Source organism: Excalfactoria chinensis, chromosome 6 (assembly GCF_039878825.1).
Source record: "Excalfactoria chinensis isolate bCotChi1 chromosome 6, bCotChi1.hap2, whole genome shotgun sequence".
Lineage (NCBI taxonomy): Eukaryota > Metazoa > Chordata > Aves > Galliformes > Phasianidae > Excalfactoria > Excalfactoria chinensis.
Window position 1 is genome coordinate 14,695,963 of NC_092830.1, and position 19,159 is coordinate 14,715,121.

General features: G+C 45.1%; 1 protein-coding gene across 1 annotated transcript; it reads left to right on the plus strand.

Moving 5' to 3' along the window:
• The first annotated feature begins 289 nt into the window (after window positions 1-289).
• On the plus strand, window positions 290-18,440 carry LOC140253749 (prosaposin). Its single transcript, XM_072339533.1, has 14 exons — window positions 290-423; window positions 6,810-6,943; window positions 7,768-7,842; window positions 8,503-8,628; window positions 8,882-9,076; window positions 9,962-10,105; window positions 10,644-10,700; window positions 12,906-13,019; window positions 13,698-13,793; window positions 13,996-14,182; window positions 14,335-14,486; window positions 15,905-15,985; window positions 16,564-16,671; window positions 17,665-18,440. Exons 1-14 carry the CDS (start codon window positions 381-383, stop codon window positions 17,698-17,700), a joined length of 1,548 nt encoding a protein of 515 aa, XP_072195634.1. The 5' UTR covers window positions 290-380; the 3' UTR covers window positions 17,701-18,440.
• The last annotated feature ends 719 nt before the right edge of the window (window positions 18,441-19,159 follow it).

The following is a 19,159-nucleotide window of genomic DNA, read 5'->3' on the forward strand; positions in this document are numbered from 1 at the left end:
TGCAGTTGTCTGGTGAGTGCAAGGGATGAGGTTCCGAAGCATCGAGTCAATGCAGATTGTGGTGGTTGTCCTAATGCTACCTGGGCCGTGTGTTGAGTGGAAGGGGAGGAGGGGGCTGACAGGCCCTGCGAGGACAGCGGTTCCCCTCCCAGCCCTGGGCACGGACCCTCTCCCAGCCGCCAGCCGCCATTTCGCGCCCCTGGCAGCCGGCTCTGCGCACGGAGCATGCGCGGCGGCGGCGGACGGGGCAGGGGGGCGAGGCACGGGAGCGACGCTCGGGGGGGGGGAAGGGGCGGTGCCGCGCATGCGCGATGTGTCCCGGCGCAGCCTTGATATAGGGGCGGGGGCGCGAGCGCCGCATTGCAGGCGGGCGCGGGACCATGGCGCGGTGGCTGCTGACCTTCCTCGGCCTCTTGGCGGCCGGTAAGCGGCCCTGCCTCTCCGTCAGCACCGAACCGGATCCCTTCCTCGGCGCGTGTGCGGGCTGTCACCGCCCGGGGCTCTCCTTGCGTTGAGTCGGGCGGGAGTAGGCCGCGCCGTGCCGTGCCGGGGGGGCAGGGGGACGCGGGCCCGGGTAGCGGTGCCGTGCGGGCACGGAAGGGGAGTCCTGGGGGGGGGTGTAGGCTTCGGCAAGAGCTTCTCCTCGTCCCTTCGGGGATAGGTCAGCGTTAATCTTCTTTGGGATAGCCCGCTCTCCTGCGCGAAAGGGAAGGGCCCGCTGCCGTGGCTGTTGCGGGGTGGAAATGATAGCGGCCTGTCCAGCACTAGGTGCGGGTTAGCGCTCGTGTTGGGTGGCTGAAGGCAGGCAGTGAGTCACTGTCTGGGCAGAGGGGCGTGTTGCAGGGGAGCCCCCGAAGGGAAGGGCTCCTACAGCAGCGCCCCGCTTCGCTCGTTTATTTGGCAGGTTTTCCTTTAAGGTAGGTTTAAACCCGCTGCCTGTTTGCTGCTGAGTTTAACTTGTCGCTTTTGGCCGGCGCATTAAAAGCTATAGGAGCTGCACGCTGGCAGGCTGCAGTAAACCGTGCCGAAGTGAGATTGCACGACTGTGTGCTGCTGTTATACCTAACAGTGTGTGCGGATTGCCCTTCCTGGTGTGGGTGATGTGGTGGAAAACCTCAGGTTTCTCAGGCAAGAAAAGCCAATATTGCTGTCTCACTCTGCTCTTGTGGATGCTATAACCCGGTTGGCTCTGTGCTGGGCCATCCAGACCCATTCTAGCGGGGCTGTTCTTGGATCACCACAATGGTTGTTTTTTTCCCCCATGCTTTAAAAGTGAAAAGCCTTGAAAGTGTCCTGCCAAAGCTGCTGTTAGTGTATTTTGGGAATTGTAATGAGAAACCAGTTTAGCAACGAGAGTTAACCTGGTCTGCTTGTTAAAGGCATGCGAGTGCAGCTAGGCATAGTAGAGGACTGGTTAGGCCTGTTCTTCTTTAGGAAGTCCCTGTTTTAACAGAAATAAACACCCATCTCTTTTCATGGAGGTGCTGCTGTGACTGCTAATTGATTCACCTAAAAGATTTTTTTTCTGACATCTTGATTGTGACAACCTAGAAAGCCAAATTTATGCAACAAGTTAGGTAATTAGCTGTATAGAAACCTCTCTCCCCTTGCTGTATCCTAATGGAGTTACTTGGCAGGCTTACAGCATGGCTGGTAGGCCATCGGGGTTTTTGGTTGACCTACTTACAACTGCATCTTCCCTGGGGAGACTCATAGGAATTAAAGCTAGGTGTAAGGGCTGGTGTTCTGTGCTCTTTGGTTATTGCTTTCAGAGAGAGGTTGGTTTCTCTTGAGCTGAAAAGGATTTATATGATAGATATGGATAAAAATTGGGAGTAGGAAGTTAGAAAGTTTGAGCAATTGAAGCAGCACTTTGCTCTGGCCAGGTTTGTGCTGTAGGTGAAATCATCCAAACCACGAAGATGCCTTAAATCATTCTCCATGTTTTGTGGGAGGAGTGGTGGGGGATGCTGTGGGTGCAAGGTATCAGACAGCTGTCATGTAACCAGGCTGTGCTGCTGTCGCTGTATGACTTGTGTGTGAACCCGGCCTTGGATAGTCAGTCTCCCTGTTGTTGGCAGAAGAGGCAGAACTAGGCACTGTTGGTTGCCTCTGGAGGAGCTGAACAAGTTGTTGTGCATATTCACAGCTACTCCACATGAAATAAATGCCTGCTTCTGCAGAAACGTGTCTTTTGGTGACCTCAGTTCGTGCTGTAAGTCCTGCTGAAACGCAGCGGTTCTGGGAGTCTGTAAAAGCTGAGATGTCGTAGGGAGTGGAAAATAAGGCAGAATGGAAGCTTGTCAGCAAAACTGGAAGCATTGCTGTCAGGTGACGGTGATGTCACCTGGGGCTGTGGGAGGCTGGGCTCTGTTTATGTAGCAGTTTTTGTCTGCAGCGAATCTGCTGCCGAGGCTGCGAGCTGCAAGGGATACTTCTCTGGTCCTTGAAGCGTGTGCATGTGTTTTTGAGGGAGTGTTTGTGTATGGGATCACAGAGCAATGTTTAGTTTCAGATAGCAGTACTGGTACTGAGGAAGCTTACATTTGAGTTGTTGTCTCTTTTCCCAAACTTTGTATCTCTGTAAAAGATTGTACATAGAGGGATCTTCTTACAGATGCCCTTCTTTTTTCCTGAAGTCTTGGGGCTGTCTCTGGGCTTCACCTGCCCTATGCTAGGGACTGTAGGGTAACCTGTGGCCAAGAACTTTGGCTTCCCTGCTAGGTGTGGTTCTAGCTGTAGTTAGGAGGTGGTGTGACTGTGCTTACCTAGTGAAAGGGAATTCCTCAATGCAGTATTTCTGCAGAAACTTGCATGAAATCCCCCTTTTCCCAACCCAGAGGCAAAATGGAAGGGAGATAAAGTGTGTATGTATTTATATGGTAAAATGAAAATATCTGCTGCAGGGGAAAATGCTTCCCATAATCTCATGGGAATATCCTGGTGTCCTGCCTGGGGCAGCTTTCCTCTGATGGCTGCCAGATGCTCTTGAACATCCAAATGTCTTTCTTAGCTTCTGTCCTAGGCAGATTTCGGGCAGAAGTTGCATGTTTACACTGCAACCTGTTATCTCCTACAGCCTTAAGGGAACGGTGACAATGTATTGGAATGGTAGAGCTAATTGTACTGTCTTGGTTGATGGCATTTCTCTGCCGTTTTTAACGTTATTATGATTGCCTGTATGGACATCAACTGCTCCTCCTACCGTGTTTGCTTTTTTGATGCTAGGAGCAAGGGTGTGCCTGAGCTACGACTGATGCTTTACAACTACCAAAGTGGGAGGGCACTCCCTACCCTGAGGAAAAGCCTTGAACTCGAGACTTGTTTCTGGTGAACTGCTGAGTTCCTGGTGTTTCAGTTGATGTTGGCTCAGTAGATGCTGGTCAGGAAGTCTGATATGAAGGGACACCTGGAGGACTGGTAACACCTAACCGTGTTTCATGTTCAGCCTGCAGATTTGTCCACAATCTCTCCAGTGCTGTGGTCACTTCACTGCGTTGTTAATCCAGAAGCATAGCACGCCTTTGGCATGAGTGTGGGATGTGGTTACAACTTGTGAAACGTTCCTTAAACTCGCTAACTGACCAGAGAGGCTGTGGAGCACCAAACCCTCCCAGTAACTCCCTGTTGGGGTCACTTCTTGACTTGTTGACACCTTGTAAGATTTGTCTTGAGAGGTTGATCCCACTTGACTTCAACTTGAACACACTTTGTTCTTGCAGTTCCCAAAAGAAGTGGGGTAAACATAGTTACCAACCACACTCACAGTGGAGGGATTGATGCGTTCTCCTGGTCTTTGGGTGTTTGTGGGTGAGAGCAGTCTCTTTTATTTAAACATTACTGTAAGCTTTTCAAATGGAAAAGGTACTGATGGCCGAGAGGGTTGTTGCCTGTACTTGACTCACCTCTGTTAGCTTTTCCTTCACAGATACTAGCATTGAGGAAAGCTGTGATAGTTGGCACATGCTGATTTGAAATAGTGTCTCACTGAACTAAGTAGGGCAGTACCTCTGTGGGAGCAGGGCACAAGGTTCCCTGTAGCTTCCCAGTCCTTCAACTGGCTTTTGTGTGAACCTCTTGGCAGGACCCATGTGAGGTACAGTAACTGTTGCTTTTCGGACTGTGTTAGTGATATTCTAGCAGAGTTAGGTTACTGACCTGAGCCTTCAAGAAGGAGTTTCAGCTTCTGCTTTTCAGCTTTTGGAGAGTTTTGTGACGTTGTTGGGCTTCAGGCTGTGTTTCTGAGGCAACGCTGCTTCTGGGAGACAGCTTCTGTTGTTTGTCAGGCATGAGCATCAGGGAGGGCAGCTTGGAGATGAAGTTCTCCCCTTTGGGCTGGAGAAGCTGCAACTATCCTAGGGTGCCTTTGGACCGTCAGCTTGGCCGGAGGCCTGAAAGCTCAAGTCTTTTATGCGTGAAAGCCCTTTTCATTTGGTATGTGGGCTGCATCTTCACCTCCCCTTTGTCCTTCCCCTTCAGTTTTCCCTTGTTGCTTAATTTAGGAAAAGCGCAGTGGCCGTTTGCCTTCTAAAATGGAAGAAGCCAGTTGAAAAAGGGAGGAACCAGTGAAGGAGATGAGTGTGAAGCACCCTGGCCTTTACAGATAAGCTTGTGTGGTGCTCTAAAAACAGCGGCATGCAACGACTTCATGGAAGTGGGGGGGGGGATGGACAGACACAGGATTGGATGGGCACAGCAGCTAATCTATACAGAGAAAGGAGGCATCTATTTAAAAATGGATGACCTCAGATAGATGAAGAACAATGTGTAAAATAAAGGGATGCCGGAGATAACTAAGAAGGTAATCCCATTGAGTTTATCCAGCAAGCATTAGGAGTTGTGTGAGGTAAACCGACTGTGCTTTGTTTTCTGCTGGGCTGCTGCAGGCATCACGTGTCTTAAGGTAGAGGCTGCTGGGGGCAACAGGTAAGGGAACTGTTCTGTTGGGAGCTGCCTCACAGTCCTAACACACAGACTGGGAAACTTGCTTTGGTTGTAAAATAAGCGAATATATGAGGGGCTCAGAGATAGGAGAATGAGCTAAAAGCAAAAGCCGTGAGAAGAGTAAAAGACTTCCAGCTGTTTTCTGAATCTGGAAAAGCCGTGTAGGTCTGCTGGCATACCGTCTTGCTGCAGGAGGGAGGGCTTTAAGTAGTACTGGTGGTGTGGTATTTCTTCTGTCCTGGAACTGGGATGGAGCTGGTATGGATGCTGGAGTGTGACTGGTGTGTTAAAATAGAAAACCAAACAAAAACTGAAAGTTGATTAAGAGCTGGATTGAACTAGTGCAAGTTGCTGTGGGATTGCCAGGGTTTGGGCTTTAAATGGCCTGTTAGATCGAGAGTTTCAGAAACTGCTTGTTATAACTCTTGTAGTTTGATATTTCAGTTTAGCTTTGTAGTGTGTTTCAAACAAGAGGAAGGGGATAATTTTCTTTTGATGTACAGAACAAAAGGCATAGGTTAATTCTTTACAAGTAAATAGTTTGAAGTCCTTGGTTCCGCTGTTTAAAGTCAAGGTCTTCCTTGGTTTTAGCCAGGCTTGACTCTTCCTTGCAGAGCTTCTTAGCACTGTTCGCTAACCTGTATGTGAAAGGGATGAATTGCTTTCCTCAGCCTTCCTCATATTCCTCCAGCCAAGAGCTGACAGCCGTTTGATTTCCCAGTCTGACCTTGAAACTTAACTCTCTCTGGTGCTACCAGATGGATCTTGTGCTGTGTCTTACAACGAGCCCTCTGTGAGCGTTTTGCTGACCATCCACTTGTACAAGTTTAGAAGTCTTGTAAGCAATCCTAGGGTGCAGCTTTGCTGAAAAATGGTGTGAGCTCTTTGCCAATTCCTGGGGGGGGGGGGGTTACATGGCAAATTTCTTCTTGTGTAGAAGCTTTAAGTATGCTAAGCACATTTTAAAATAAATGGGTCACTCCTCTGTGAAATCCAGTGTAAACAGGCTTTAGAGAGAAACAGCTGAAAAGGCTGTGGACTGTCACCCATAGAGCACTGTGTATTTGGCTCTACTTGCTGTGTGCTGGCTGTGTACCTAGCGGATGCGTTGGTAACTGAGCTGTGAAGCTGATCCTCTGATTGCTCAGCATCGAGACGTGAGAAGCAGAAACGTGATTATTTGCTTGTCATAACCTCACTAGAAGCTTTGTAGCTTAATTTGTGCTTCTTGGCGGTCAGTGTCATTTTACAGCATTTTGTGATGTGTAAATAGCACTGATGTGGTAATAATGGCTCCTGGATAACACCTATCCAGCTAATAGGTTTGAACAGGCTTCTGACAGCCCATCAAAAAATGACAGTGGTGCCCTTTAGGTTTGGACCGTGGCTGGTTTCATAGGAGTCTGTCTGCTGTGGGATTTCAGTAGCTGCTTCTTCATTGGTTAGTGCAACCTTGAAGACTGAGCTGACCTACAGGCAAGATGGATTGGGAAAAGTCTGTGAAGCTGAGTGTCTGTTCCAGTGACGTTTGCAAACCAGCACAGTAAATGAATAAAATACTTAAGTTAACTAGGAAGTGAGCTTGTTGATCTTGCCTTATTACTAATAGTGCAGGTCACTTAACATGCCTTCAGGGGTTGGCTGCCTGAAGATCAGCTGCCTTTCTGGAGTTGGCTGTGCTGTTGGTATTTGGTACTCACATCTTGGAATAGAAACTACTGGATTGAAATCTGTTTAGAAGTGTTAGTAAACTGAAGTGGCGTAATGGAAAGGTCATAATTACACAGTACAACATTGCACTGTTTACACTGAAGTGGAAATCATTCAAGCATGCAACCGTGAAAGCACAATTCTCTCTTTGGCAGCTGTGGCCAGCCCTGTTTTGTGGCAGAAGGACTGCGTGAAGGGTCCAGAAGTCTGGTGTCAGAGTCTTCGGACAGCATCGCAGTGTGGAGCGGTGAAACACTGCCAGCAGAACGTCTGGAGCAAGCCTACTGTAGTAAGTATCAACTGCTGAGGTGTCTTCCCAGGGTAGTTTGGGTAGCTGTTTTCATATGCTGAAGATCTTTAGCTCTGATTGCGGTTAAGTGCTACATCGGACTACACCTTGGCTGTTGTGAGTTAATTTGGGTGCCAGATAAGGGTTGCTTTCCATTTTGTGGCCTTGTGCAACTTGTCTGCTGACTTCTCATGTGACCTGTTGCGCAGTCCTTGAGGAGCATGAGGAACAGAGCCGGTTGCTTTCAGACTTGATTCTCTTCGTTAAGGCAATTCATAATTCATAGAGCCCTTTTTATACCGAGCCACACCAAGCTGGTAGCTTTATTTAAAAAATAACAGCTGTGTGATTGCTCAGGTCTTTCTCACAGTATGATATTCTACAAAAGATACAGCTTGTGCTAAATTAGGAATGCCTTGACAGTAAATAACTGTACAATTGTTATATTTAGTATGGCTCTTCAGGTTGTGCTAAATGTGAGTGCTGCTTTAATGGATATAGCTGTAGCTTGTGGTGGTGTTTCACAGCCTTCTAGGAGAAAGGCTATTTGCATACAAGGTACAGCCAACTCGCTTTTCCTGCATTTGTGCCTAAATGTGTTTCAGTTTGTGGAACAGTAGGGAGAGGAGGAATGTTAGAATGATTAAGTGTACTTAAAATGAGTGAATCTGCCTGAGAAGTTCCTATGCTTTTAGTATGTGTGAACTTCAGTAATTTCTGGTGCTTTTGGGAAAACTTGTGTTTTGTTGCATTCATATTTGCAAATTGCGTTTACGGGCACTTAATTCTGTCTCCAAGTAACTCTCTTCTTCTTCTTCCCCTAGAACAGCATCCCCTGTGATTTGTGCAAGGAACTTGTAACAGTGGTTGGCAAGGTTTTGAAGGACAATGGCACAGAGGTAAGCTGAGCTCTTCTTGCTCTGAGGCACTTGCTGATTTCTTTGTCATAACATGGCTTCAAGGTGAAGGGGTAGAAGAATATTCTGCAAGAATTTTCCCAATATGAATGGCAAGTGTTGAAAGGGGATGGGTTACATAGAATATGGCTTTTAAACACAGCTCTTCTGAGATTACCAAGTCCTAGAGCCTTCCCTAACACGTCCCTGATTGTCTGCGGATAGAATTGTTCTTATGTTAGTGGGACGTTAATCTTGAAGGGTGTGATAGTGCAGAAGTGGATGATGAAAGCAAGTAAAGTGGGATTTATTTTGGCTATGTGACTGCTTCCCTTTAGCTTTCATGAACTCAGAGTACTTAGTACTGTCATGCTAGCTCATAATTTCACTTCCCATTTAGTGTAAATGGTTTGTGGTAGTAAGGGTGCATTGTGTGGGCCTTGTAGGATTTATTTTGTGTTTTCTCTTTGGTGGGGTTTCATTGAAGGTACAAGACAGAGCAAAAAGCTGTAATGTAAAATCTTTCTAATTTGGCTTGCTGGCTACCTAGACCTACCTGAGTCCAAAGGCCTTCTTTAGGCTTCGTATCATGCATTTTGGGAATGGAAAGAGCTTTTGATATATAGGTTTAGATAATCTATGGCTTGCCTTATCTTTTATTAGGATGAGATCCGCTCTTACTTGGAAAAGACATGCGAGTTTCTTCCTGACCAAGGCCTGGCCTCTGAATGCAAAGAAATCGTGGACTCCTACCTGCCAGTTATCATGGACATGATCAAAGAAGAATTTGTAAGTAATCAACAATCTGTAACCGTTTCAATTGAAAACTGTGCTGTTGTTCATGTTCGAGTTTTCCATGCAAGATGGTGCGTGTAGTCCTTTGGTTCTGTATGGACTACGTGTGTTGCAGTTCTTTACATTTGAAGACAGCTTCCTTACTGGGAACTGTTTTTCCGTTTCAGCAGAACAGCTGTCTACTCTGAACATCATGTAACAGTGCAGACAGTCCAGAGCTTTATGTACTTACCTTATCTCCCCCCAGGATAAACCTGAAGTTGTATGCAGTGCCCTCTCGTTGTGCCAGTCCCTTCAGAAGCATCTTGCAGCAATGAAACTTCAGAAGCAGCTCCAGTCCAATAAGATACCAGAGCTGGACTTCTCTGAATTGACGTCTCCATTCATGGCTAATGTGCCTCTTCTCCTTTACCCTCAAGACAAACCCAAGCAGAAGTCTAAGGTAAGGCTTCAGTGCTACTACACTGTGAAGGGAAAGTGAGGGTATTCTGGAGTGTCAGTTCGTGTACGAATTCATTGGTGATTCTTGGTAAGGGATTCTCATCCTGGACAAAGATTAAATAGATGTTCTTCACCTGAGTGAAGCCTCATCTATACAGCTATCTTCCTTGTGGATTTAAAGGTAAGTAAGCTAATAGCTGCAGCCTCTGTGGACCATCTGTGTTAACCTTGGATTAACAACTGCAGTCTATGCAATTAAGTCTTGTGCCGGGCTTTTCCCATCCAGGACCATAGTAGTCAGACAGGTCTTACTTGAAATGGTTTCTTCCAAGAAAGTGTTCCAAGGAAACAGGGAAATTCTCTCATGTTCTGCTTAATCTCTTGACTGTGCCCTTCATAGAAAGCATTTGTCTCTGAATCTGGAGGTGACAGACTGGATCAGAAGAGAATGAATAGCTGACAAAGGGTTGTAGATGAGACTATGAACTTGGGAGTAGAGGCTGAGTCTGATAATGAACTTAGAAAGGGGAACTAAACAGCTGGGTGGATGTAGAACAAGCTCTTGTGGGTGGAGCAGGGAGACCTGAGCCAAATCTATAAACCTTTCCCCTGTGGTCTAGTAACAAAACCAAGAGATTTTGGTGACTGGGTATCTCAACTGATATATTGGGTTTCAGGGCTGCGTGTACCTAATCTCCATCTAGTGGCTGGTGCACATACCAACAGGAACTTGTTTTTTCATGTTAGGTTGGGCTTTTAAGTGTTGTATATAATATTAATTAAGGTTTACATATAGCTTAAATTAACCATTAAAGCTTAGTTCCGCACTTGAGAAGATTTAATTACTATGTGAAGATGTGTCAACTTCTTTTCACTCTTGGTCTAGGGAACTGAGGATGTATGCCAAGACTGCATTCGGCTGGTTACTGACGTTCAGGAAGCTGTGAGGACAAATGCAACCTTTGTAAAGTCCTTAGTTGCTCATGCCAAGGAGGAATGTGACCGCCTTGGACCTGGAATGTCTGATATGGTATGTTGTCCTTCTGTTCAAAGATTTGTTTCTGTATGTAAACATTAAACACTTGATCAGTGCCTTAGTCCCCTCTAATACAACCAAGGAGCATGTGTGATATTCAGTGTATGTTATGCCATGTAACAATAACTCGACATTGAAATCATCAGCTTTTTGGTCAAGTAAGTAGCGGTGGGGGCTGGAGAAGGAGCGAATGGGAGTGAAAGGAACAGAAAAAGGCTCAAAATGGCTGGGAGCCTTTGAAGATGTTTCATAAAAATAATCTTGGGAGAGTAATGGGGTCAGAGAAGTGAGAAGGGGTGCTTTTTCCCTGGGAGGAATGGAAGGACTCATTAGATAAGCAGCTCTGTGAGCAATGATTGTGTAACCTGAAATGTCATCTTATGCGTGGGACATACTGTGAAAGATAACAGTGTACGTATTAAGTAGAGCAGGTAAATTAATACTTTAGGAAATATTAGAAAATTCTAGGTTAGCCCTACAGCTTAAGTGTCTGGATAATTACAGCAAGGCTCTCTTTTCTCACTTCCTGCAGTGCAAGAACTATATCTCTGAATATTCTGACTTGGCCATCCAGATGATGATGCACATGGTAAGATCAGTAAAACGTGATATTTGATCTCAGTTCATTTTCTGCTTTGTGTATTTAGCTTATTTGGAAACAGGAAATGCTTTTTGCAGTAGAAGTGGGTAGAGTCTTTGCTCTGTAAGTGTTGCTATTAACACTTTTGAATTTGGCATTTAGTTGGATAATAACCTCACTCTGTTTGCTTCAGCCCTTTCCTCTCTTCCGCATCTGTCTCAGTAGTGCAAAAAGCATGCCAGTGCTTTGAGACACAGAGGAAGATGCTTTATGTACATTATGCATGACTATCTCAGTCCTGTACTTACACCACTTTTCTCCTCAAAAGCTGTTTACAAATATTAGTTGGTCTCTGTCGCATTTAGTATTGCAAAATTGATTCAAGTAAGTGCTGGAGTTAAGTGTATCTTGGGGGTGTGCGCTGTCATCCTCCTTTTTCATTGTGGAAAGAGTGTTTGCAGTTTAAATGCTTGACAATTTTTTTCTTAACTGTTATCTTTAATTTCTCCTTTCTTCTTCTGTCTCCCATTTCCTTTGTCAACAGAAAGATCAGGTAGGTGAACAACTTGCCTGTGATGATAGCCTGCTTGTAGTTTACTTGCTGCTCTTAAAGGGCTGGTAGTTCACTTCTTGCTCTATTAGCTGTGTACATGGTGTGAGTGCACTCAGTTTTGACAGATACAAGGGATATTTATGTGACGACAGCAGGGAAAGACTTTAGCTTTCCTCCAGTGGATCAGTCTGTCTTCCTGCTCTGGAAACTCATCTGTTGTACCAAGATTTCAACTTGGTTATGCTTTGGCTGGTGGAGCAGATGATGTGCTCTTTCATACGAGATAGAAGTGGGAAGAGCAATCCAGTGGCTCCTGTTGGCTTCTGGTGTAATGTTTGGGCTCAAAAAGGCTGGGGTTAGGCTATCCCTGGGTCACCTTTGTTAGTATTTAAATCTAGATCTATCATATTAGATGCTCCAAATACCCAAATCAAAAGGGCCTTTAGGCTCCTGCTTCCTAGAGCTGTTGGGGCTTTCAATTTAACCACTCCTGGGAGACCTTGTCTCTGTCATCTCTTTGAGAGGGAACACAGTGTGTGTGTGGATGTTGTTTTAACATGAATGTTAAGAAAATGCTTATAACGAACGGTGCATGAACCAAAGGGCTTGACTTAAAGGTACTGCCTGGAGTAGCCTAAAGCATCACTGTAAGTCTGAGATACTGCTTTTCCCTGTGCATGAGGTTATGGCGTGATGTATAAACTGTTGCATAAGCCTCTGCTGCAATAAGCTCGATGGCTTGGCTAATTGGGTGGGGTATGGTCTTCTGCTTATCTGTAGGGCTAAAGGTAACTTGTAAAAAATCTTAAATAGACTTAAGGGGAGGTGAAACGTTTTGCATGAGACTGAAGAGCCTTTCTCACCTGATGTAGGTGCAGTATGACCTCTTTAGAGCAGTATGTTTGCCTCATGTTCAGAATCTCTTTCTGCATTTAGTAATGTGACCTCTGAGAGACTAGAAAGCCTTTCAAATGACTTTGTTTGATGCTCTTATGGCTATGAGAAGAACACTTGAAATGCAACAATTGCATATGCTTGTTTAAAAAATAAAAGGGGGGGATGTGTTGGCTGGGGAGTGTGTTAGGCTTAGTTTTTAACGTGGTTAACTTTTGTTCCTTATAGGCTGTGTTCAGTAATGCAGGAATGTGTTTCTTTTTGCAAAATATGATGTTACTGGATGCTTTAAAGAAGGTAGTTTGTGAAAGAGAAGGAATCCTTTCTTCTCAGCGTTTCTTCCAGTTCTTGGGTGAACTTGTCAGGAAAATGAACCTCTTCTGTAATAACTTAGGGCTTTCAGGGGAGCAGCTTATGGATGCAGGTCTAAAGGGGTGGTGGTGGTGCTGGCCTGTTTTGGTGTTGGTAACTCTTAAGTCAACTCCTTTGAAGGGCTTGCGTATAGCATCTTAGCTCTTGGTAAATGGGTTTTGAAGTGAATGTGGCCTAACCTCTTCCTCTTCTAAGGGAGCTGCTAAATTTGATTTGGTAGCTGTCCTGCCTATAACCATGTCAAATGCTTTGACAATACTTAAGTAGCCCTGAGACCTCTAGTTGTGTTGGAGCCTTTTAAAGGTGTGTCTTGTGTTCTCCTGGCGCTCCCACAGGCTCCGTAAGAAGGGGGGCATCTTCTACACTTTGAAAAGTTATTATACCTCTCTTTTCAGCAACCAAAGGACATTTGTGCCATGGTTGGATTCTGTCCTTCTGTGAAATCTGTTCCCCTTCAGACTCTGGTGCCAGCTCAAGTGGTTCATGAAGTGAAAATGGAAACTGTGGAGGTAAGATAAATGACTTTGTACTCAGTAGCTTTGCTGTCCTTTTTACTTTATTGTAATGAACTAGTAAATAGTCATATGCACTGTATAATCCAAGTCTCCCTGCACATAAAATCCTGGGCTGTTGTTTTTGAGGCTGAGCTGTAAAGTAGCGAGCCAATGTATTTGTTGTCTTCCCACAGCCTTCAGGTTAAGTGGTGGGATGAGTCTGTTACTCCAGAAGTCTCTTTTGCATACAGTTAACTTCTCATAAACAGTCTCCAAACAGTTTCTCTCAAGTCCCTCTGATTCTTTTTCTAAGCCCAAGCAGGAGGATGCTCTCAATTCAAATAAATTTTGTTCTGTTGATGTGTTTTAAGAAATACTTTGTGTTTCCCTTGACTCCAGTCTCCATGGCAGTGCTTATTTTTGTCTGCTAGGTTTAACTCCCTACCTTATGCAACCTGAGAACTGTGGTCTTAAATAATCATACAAAATGACTTTTCATGCAGAAAAACATTTTATGAAGAGCTTTGAGGTTTTGGGGCTTTGCAAGACTTTTTGAATCCAGCTCAAACTGGCTAGCTAGGTAAAGGGCTTAGTATGCCAGACCTGAATGTGAGTGCTGTTGGACCGATCTTTTATGAATTGTTCTCTGTCAAATGTTGATTTATTGTTTTGGATGAATGTTTATATTCTCAGAAAGCCGCAGTTCAAGAGAAGACTTTTTCTGTGTGTGAAATCTGTGAGACCATGGTGAAAGAAGTGACTGGCCTGTTGGAGAGCAACAAAACAGAGGTGTGTATGTGATGAAAATGGTGCCTCTGAAGAGGCTTTGGTCAGTTGGGCCTATATTTTTTTTGGTTTAGAGGGGCAAGAAAGCTTAGTTTCATGAGAGCAAGAGTTTCCTCCTCCTTTGCTAAGACAGAGGAAGCAAATGCGTTTGAACAGATTCAGATTTCTGTCTGTTGTTTGCTACTCATGCTTCCTTGTCTTCCAGGAGGAGATTGTGCATGAAATGGAGGTTGTGTGCTACCTGCTCCCAGCAAGCGTCAAAGATCAGTGTAAGGACTTCATAGAGGTCTATGGCCAGGCTTTGATTGACATGCTCCTGGAAGCAACAAATCCTGAGGCAGTGTGTGTTATGCTGAAATGCTGTGCAGCCAACAAGCTTCCGCAGCAGCCAGGTTGGTAATAAGGGCTTGGTATTGTTGCAGTATGAGCTAGTTAACCTGTGATTATATCCTCTGTGGATTCATGCTGTCATCCTTTGCCTGGTGCTGCCTCCTTTCTTCTGTTTGGGGGAACTACCTAAGTTTTCTTTTTTTTCCTTTCTCAGTTGTGGTGAAACCAGCGGGTGGCTTCTGTGATATCTGCAAGATGATAGTAGCTTATGCAGACAAAGAACTCGAGAAGAATGCCACAACAACTGAGATTGAGGCTTTACTGGAAAAAGTCTGTCACTTCCTGCCAGAGTCTGTCAGCGATGAGGTAAAGCATCTGTATAGAGGCAGGCTAAAAAGCAGTTCTGTGCACAGTCCAAAGGCAAAGATGAACTGTCCACACATGCAGCTGGAACTGATTTGGTTCAGCCACCCAATTCTTGCTAGGGTTTTTCCTTCTCTACTCAGCACAAAGGCAGAGCAATCTCTCATGTGCAGTCGACAAAGACAGAGGGAAAGAAAACTCCGTGGGAGGGGTGTGTGTAGAGGGGTGGAGGGCAGCAGGCCTCATCTGGGCAGTTGTGGCTGTGTGACAGCTTGCCTTCCAGTCAGTGCAAGGCAAAGATGGACAGAATAATGAAGCAGAGAGCATGGAAAGGCTGGAGAGTAGTATCTTGGGGTATTTCTTATAAGATTGATCAGTGTGACATGTCAGAGGAATCTCCTTCTGCAGAGACTGGAAGGAGTTAGGGGTGTTGGGGAGACTAGATTTTCACATTCCACATCCTTAGGAGGGTTGGCAGTCTGCTGAATGGATTGAGACTTTCAAGGACTTGACTGGCTGTCTGGATGTACTAATTTGCAGTCAAAAAAGGTCTGCCTGGAAATCTGCTGAGAACAGTGGGTGGAGGAAACTGAAGGGTTTTTTCTCCTTCCTATCTCAAGAAGGATCCTGTTAGGGGGATTAACAAAGTAACTGGATGTAAGCTGGCATAATTCCAGTGAGATACTAGAAGGCAATGCCTGTTAAGCTGTAGCTTTCAAGGTTTACCTGGAAGTCTTATTAGGTGGCTGCTGAGTGTCAACTGCTTATAAGTTTAGCAGGCATATTATATGCAGGGTTAAAGTAGCCATGAAACAGCTGTTCCTGCTAACTGCTGTGAGGCTGTTTAATAGCTGTGGTTGGCTTATTAATCGGTGCCGTTAGTCTCTGCTGAGAGTGCCTGTGTGTCTGTGCTTCAGAGTTGGCCTCTCCACTAGAGGGCTGACTGCTAGTGATGGGAAGCGTTTGTGCCGCTGCCAAAGTGGATGGTAACCGCTTGGGCTAAAGATGTTTAAGAGCCATCATTAGCGCATTGCTGTGATCCTGTACAGGATGTTTGTCTTCAGCTTGAGATGCTTTCCCCCTGAGACATGGGTAAACTCCACCATCAGAAACTGAGCATTGCAAATCAAAGCGTGTCTTGCTTTGGTTCTCTTCCTTTTGACCATTTTCTCATCACATCCTTCTATATACTCAGTTGTGTCTATAGGCAGGTACAAGCTAACCAAAAAATAATTTGTTATGGGGTGAGTGCCATGCTAAATATTCTGATCCACAGAGCTAGAGTCTGGTTTATTGGTTTAGAGTGTATTATTGGAGTGCTTGGAGAAATAGACTATGGGTCGGCTTGCTGAAGACCTTATATTGCTGTGATCTTTTTAAGGCCTTAATGGAAAAATCTCTCAACCTGTGCTTTGTTACAGTGCGTTCAGTTTGTGGAACAGTATGAACCCATGGTTGTGCAACTCTTGGCAGAGATGATGGATCCCACTTTTGTTTGCACTGTGAGTATCGTGTTTAGTTCTATTCAGGATGGGCTCTGATACAGTCCTGCCTCCTCTCCTCTACGCTTTTCAATGTCTAGCAAGCAGAAACTCTGTTGGAATAAAAATTAGCGTGCTGAATGCTTGGAGCAAATTCACTTGTGCAAGGCCTTGGGCTTAATGAATGGACAGCTGTTTGACTGCCAGCCTTGTGCAAGGAAGGACAGAAGAACAGAGCTGCCAGTGGTTATCCACTGTTAAGGTTCAGTAACAAGCATGGTGTGTCCTGAATGTGATGAGAGGAAGTTAAATGACGTTTGTTGAGAGCAATCCCTTTCTAGAAGCTGTTTCACAATAGTTAATATGAAAACGTTGTTGTAACTTATTTTTCCTGATGTTGCATTGCTGCTATGAGTCTACTGATTCAGCTGCAACCGTGACTGCAGTTGTCAGCTGAGGACAGTGCTATGTTTGCTTCTGAAGCTGTCTCAGCTTTGCCCTTGAGCTCCTGCACTTTGTTAGGTAGAAGCTCAGACATAAGGCTGGAGTCAGAATGTTTTGGTGCTTATGCATACTGACTGCTGCTGTTCTTTCCACAGAAACTAGGAGTCTGTGGAGCAGCTAAAAAGCCTCTCCTAGGGGACGATGCTTGTGTTTGGGGTCCAGGTTACTGGTGTAAGAACATGGAGACTGCTGCTCAGTGCAACGTACGTAAAACAGAATTCTACCTTGAATTTCCAATCGGTCTTTGATAACCTCCTTAAAAACTAATTTGCCAGCTTCTATAGCACACTAAGTAGGTGAATTCCCAAGTGGGTACTTTGTAGAGGTGGCTGGGTTTGATTAGAGGTTCTTCCATAGCCCTTAGCTTTCTCAAAGCATGCTGTTCCTTCCCCATTCCCTCTTACTTATTACTCTGCAAGCATTTTGGAATCATAGGGTCACAGAATGGCCTGGGTTGAAAAGGACCACAAAGATCATCCAGCTTCAACCCCCCACACCATGTGTAGGGTCGCCAGCCACCAGACCAGGCTGCCCAGAGCCACATCCAGCCTGGCCTTGAATGCCTTCAGGGATGGGGCATCCACAACCTCCTTGGGCAACCTGTTCCAGTGTGTCAGCACCCTCTGTGTGGAAAAGCTTCCTCCTAATATCGAACCTAAACCTCCCATCTTAGTTTAAAACCATTCCCCCTTGTCCCATCGCTATCTACCCTTGCAAAGACATACCTGCTCCTGGCTATATGTTCTCTTCACATATTGGGAGGCCACAGTGAGGTCTCCCTGGAGCCTTTTCTTCTCTAAGCTAAGCGAGCCCAGTTCCCTCAACCTTTCTTTTTAGGAGAATGAATAGGAATCCATAGTAAGTTGCAGCGTGAACTTCATATTTAATCTGTGTTCCAAGAGCCATAAAGCCATGTCACAACCTGTGATCAGGCTCTAAAGGTTGGCTTTCAGTATAGTTGTAGGTTGATGCTTTCTCTGCCAGGCCTTAAAGACTGAGGATCATCATTTCCTGAAGCTTCTGAGTGGGGAGCAAAAATACTGTTTATTATAGTCCTCTGTGTAACCTCCTCTTTTAAGAAACAGATTTTGTTGTGAAATCTTAGTTCAGAGAAAGGTGTTAATTGTATACGTAGGTACCCACTAGTTCGCTAACAAGCTTTTTTCCACTGACATGTACCATTTCTTTCCCTGCAGGCTGTCGATCACTGCAGACGTCATGTGTGGAACTAGAAGAAGTATTTTCCAGTACTGAAAGTTTGCCATGGCTCGTAAAAACGTGGGCTGAGGCTGGAGAGCTGTATCTCGAATGTCCCTCCTCTCTGCCTCATTAACAATTTGACCTTCAAGTTCCTTTATTGTAACTCTTCTGTAGCAGTGCTGCTGTTGAAGGATCAGATCTTCATTGTTGACTTAACAAAGATATTTCTGACTGTACAGTTTAACTCATTATGCTCCTAAAAATAGTCAGTGTGTTGTAGATTTTAATTGGTAGGCTGAAGTGTTTTTAGGCGCTGGGAAGAATGACGAAAGGTGAAATGAGCCTCTTATCTTTTAATTTAAAAAAGAACAAGATAGTGACTAAACTTTTAACTATCTTTCTGTAGCCAGCTTTGGGAAGATGACGTACGTTGTGTTTAACATCTGACTGGAATACTGGTTTTCTCCCCAAGGGATAATGTTGAATCGTGGCATTTCTTCAGCTGGAAGTTTCAAAGCTTTACGGATGCAGGGAAAGGGGACTTGGTGTGCCCGGCGAACTTTCAAAGCAACTGGTCTATAAAAAGGATACATTTGCACTTGAGTGGTCACGCTTAAGACTTGCGGTATTGTCATAGCTAAGGAAACCCCTCAATAGTAGATCATGTCCTTTTTATTTCCTTGGACATCTCAGCTTCAACATAGGTGTTCTCTTGTCAAGCCCTGAACAGTTCAGTCTTCAAGCATGCTGACACACCTAGGGAATGTCTCACCCCACCCCCCCTTTTTCTTTTCCCCCTACTTGCTCAGCAGTTCTTCATCTTAGAGCTTGCTATGTGCAGCCAGCCTGGTCCTAAGGAGGTAGAGCAAACTGACTCGATAGGAAATGGAGGTGGAAAAAGTCAGCAGGGACTCTTATGTATGTGAAAGCTTGTACAGTGTAGCAGGCAGAATGTGTGGGAGATGGTTTTATTGTAAAATGCTGTTTCATTCCTTGCTTTTGGTTTTCTCACGTGGCATGTTCCAGTAATTCAAAGCTTCAGAGGTAGTTAGACAGGTAGTTCCCACTGTTGCCACCCATTCTCAGTGACTTTCATCCTTCTGAATAGTTTGAAGTATAACTTTTTCTTTCCCCGGAGTTCTCATTTCTATTGGGAAATGCGCCTAAGTTGCAAGTGGAGATAGCAGAGAGTGAGAATGCTATTGCAGGCATTTTACAGCTTTGCTGGCATGCCTGGCAGCCTTTCACAGTGGTGCAGAAGAAAAGCATCACACAGAAATTATCTGAGCTTTTGAACAGACAACCTTTAAGGCATACTACCTGCTACCCCGGAAACAAGCCAGGCCCTTGAGGTAGGGGCTTTCAGGATGAGAATCGTGCTTATGTTGCTCAAAACAGACCTTTTACTGGCTTTATGTGCTACATTCTGAACAAGGTAACTCCTCAGCATGCACCAAGGTAGATCTGGAGAGAGGAGAAGCTGGGCTGTGT

Coding starts and splice junctions, on each gene's coding strand:
- LOC140253749 (XM_072339533.1), top strand. CDS start 381: ATGGCGCGGTGGCTGCTGACCTTCCTCGGCCTCTTGGCGGCCG. Junction 424..6,809: donor CCTCGGCCTCTTGGCGGCCG/GTAAGCGGCCCT, acceptor TCTCTTTGGCAG/CTGTGGCCAGCCCTGTTTTG. Junction 7,843..8,502: donor TGAAGGACAATGGCACAGAG/GTAAGCTGAGCT, acceptor ATCTTTTATTAG/GATGAGATCCGCTCTTACTT.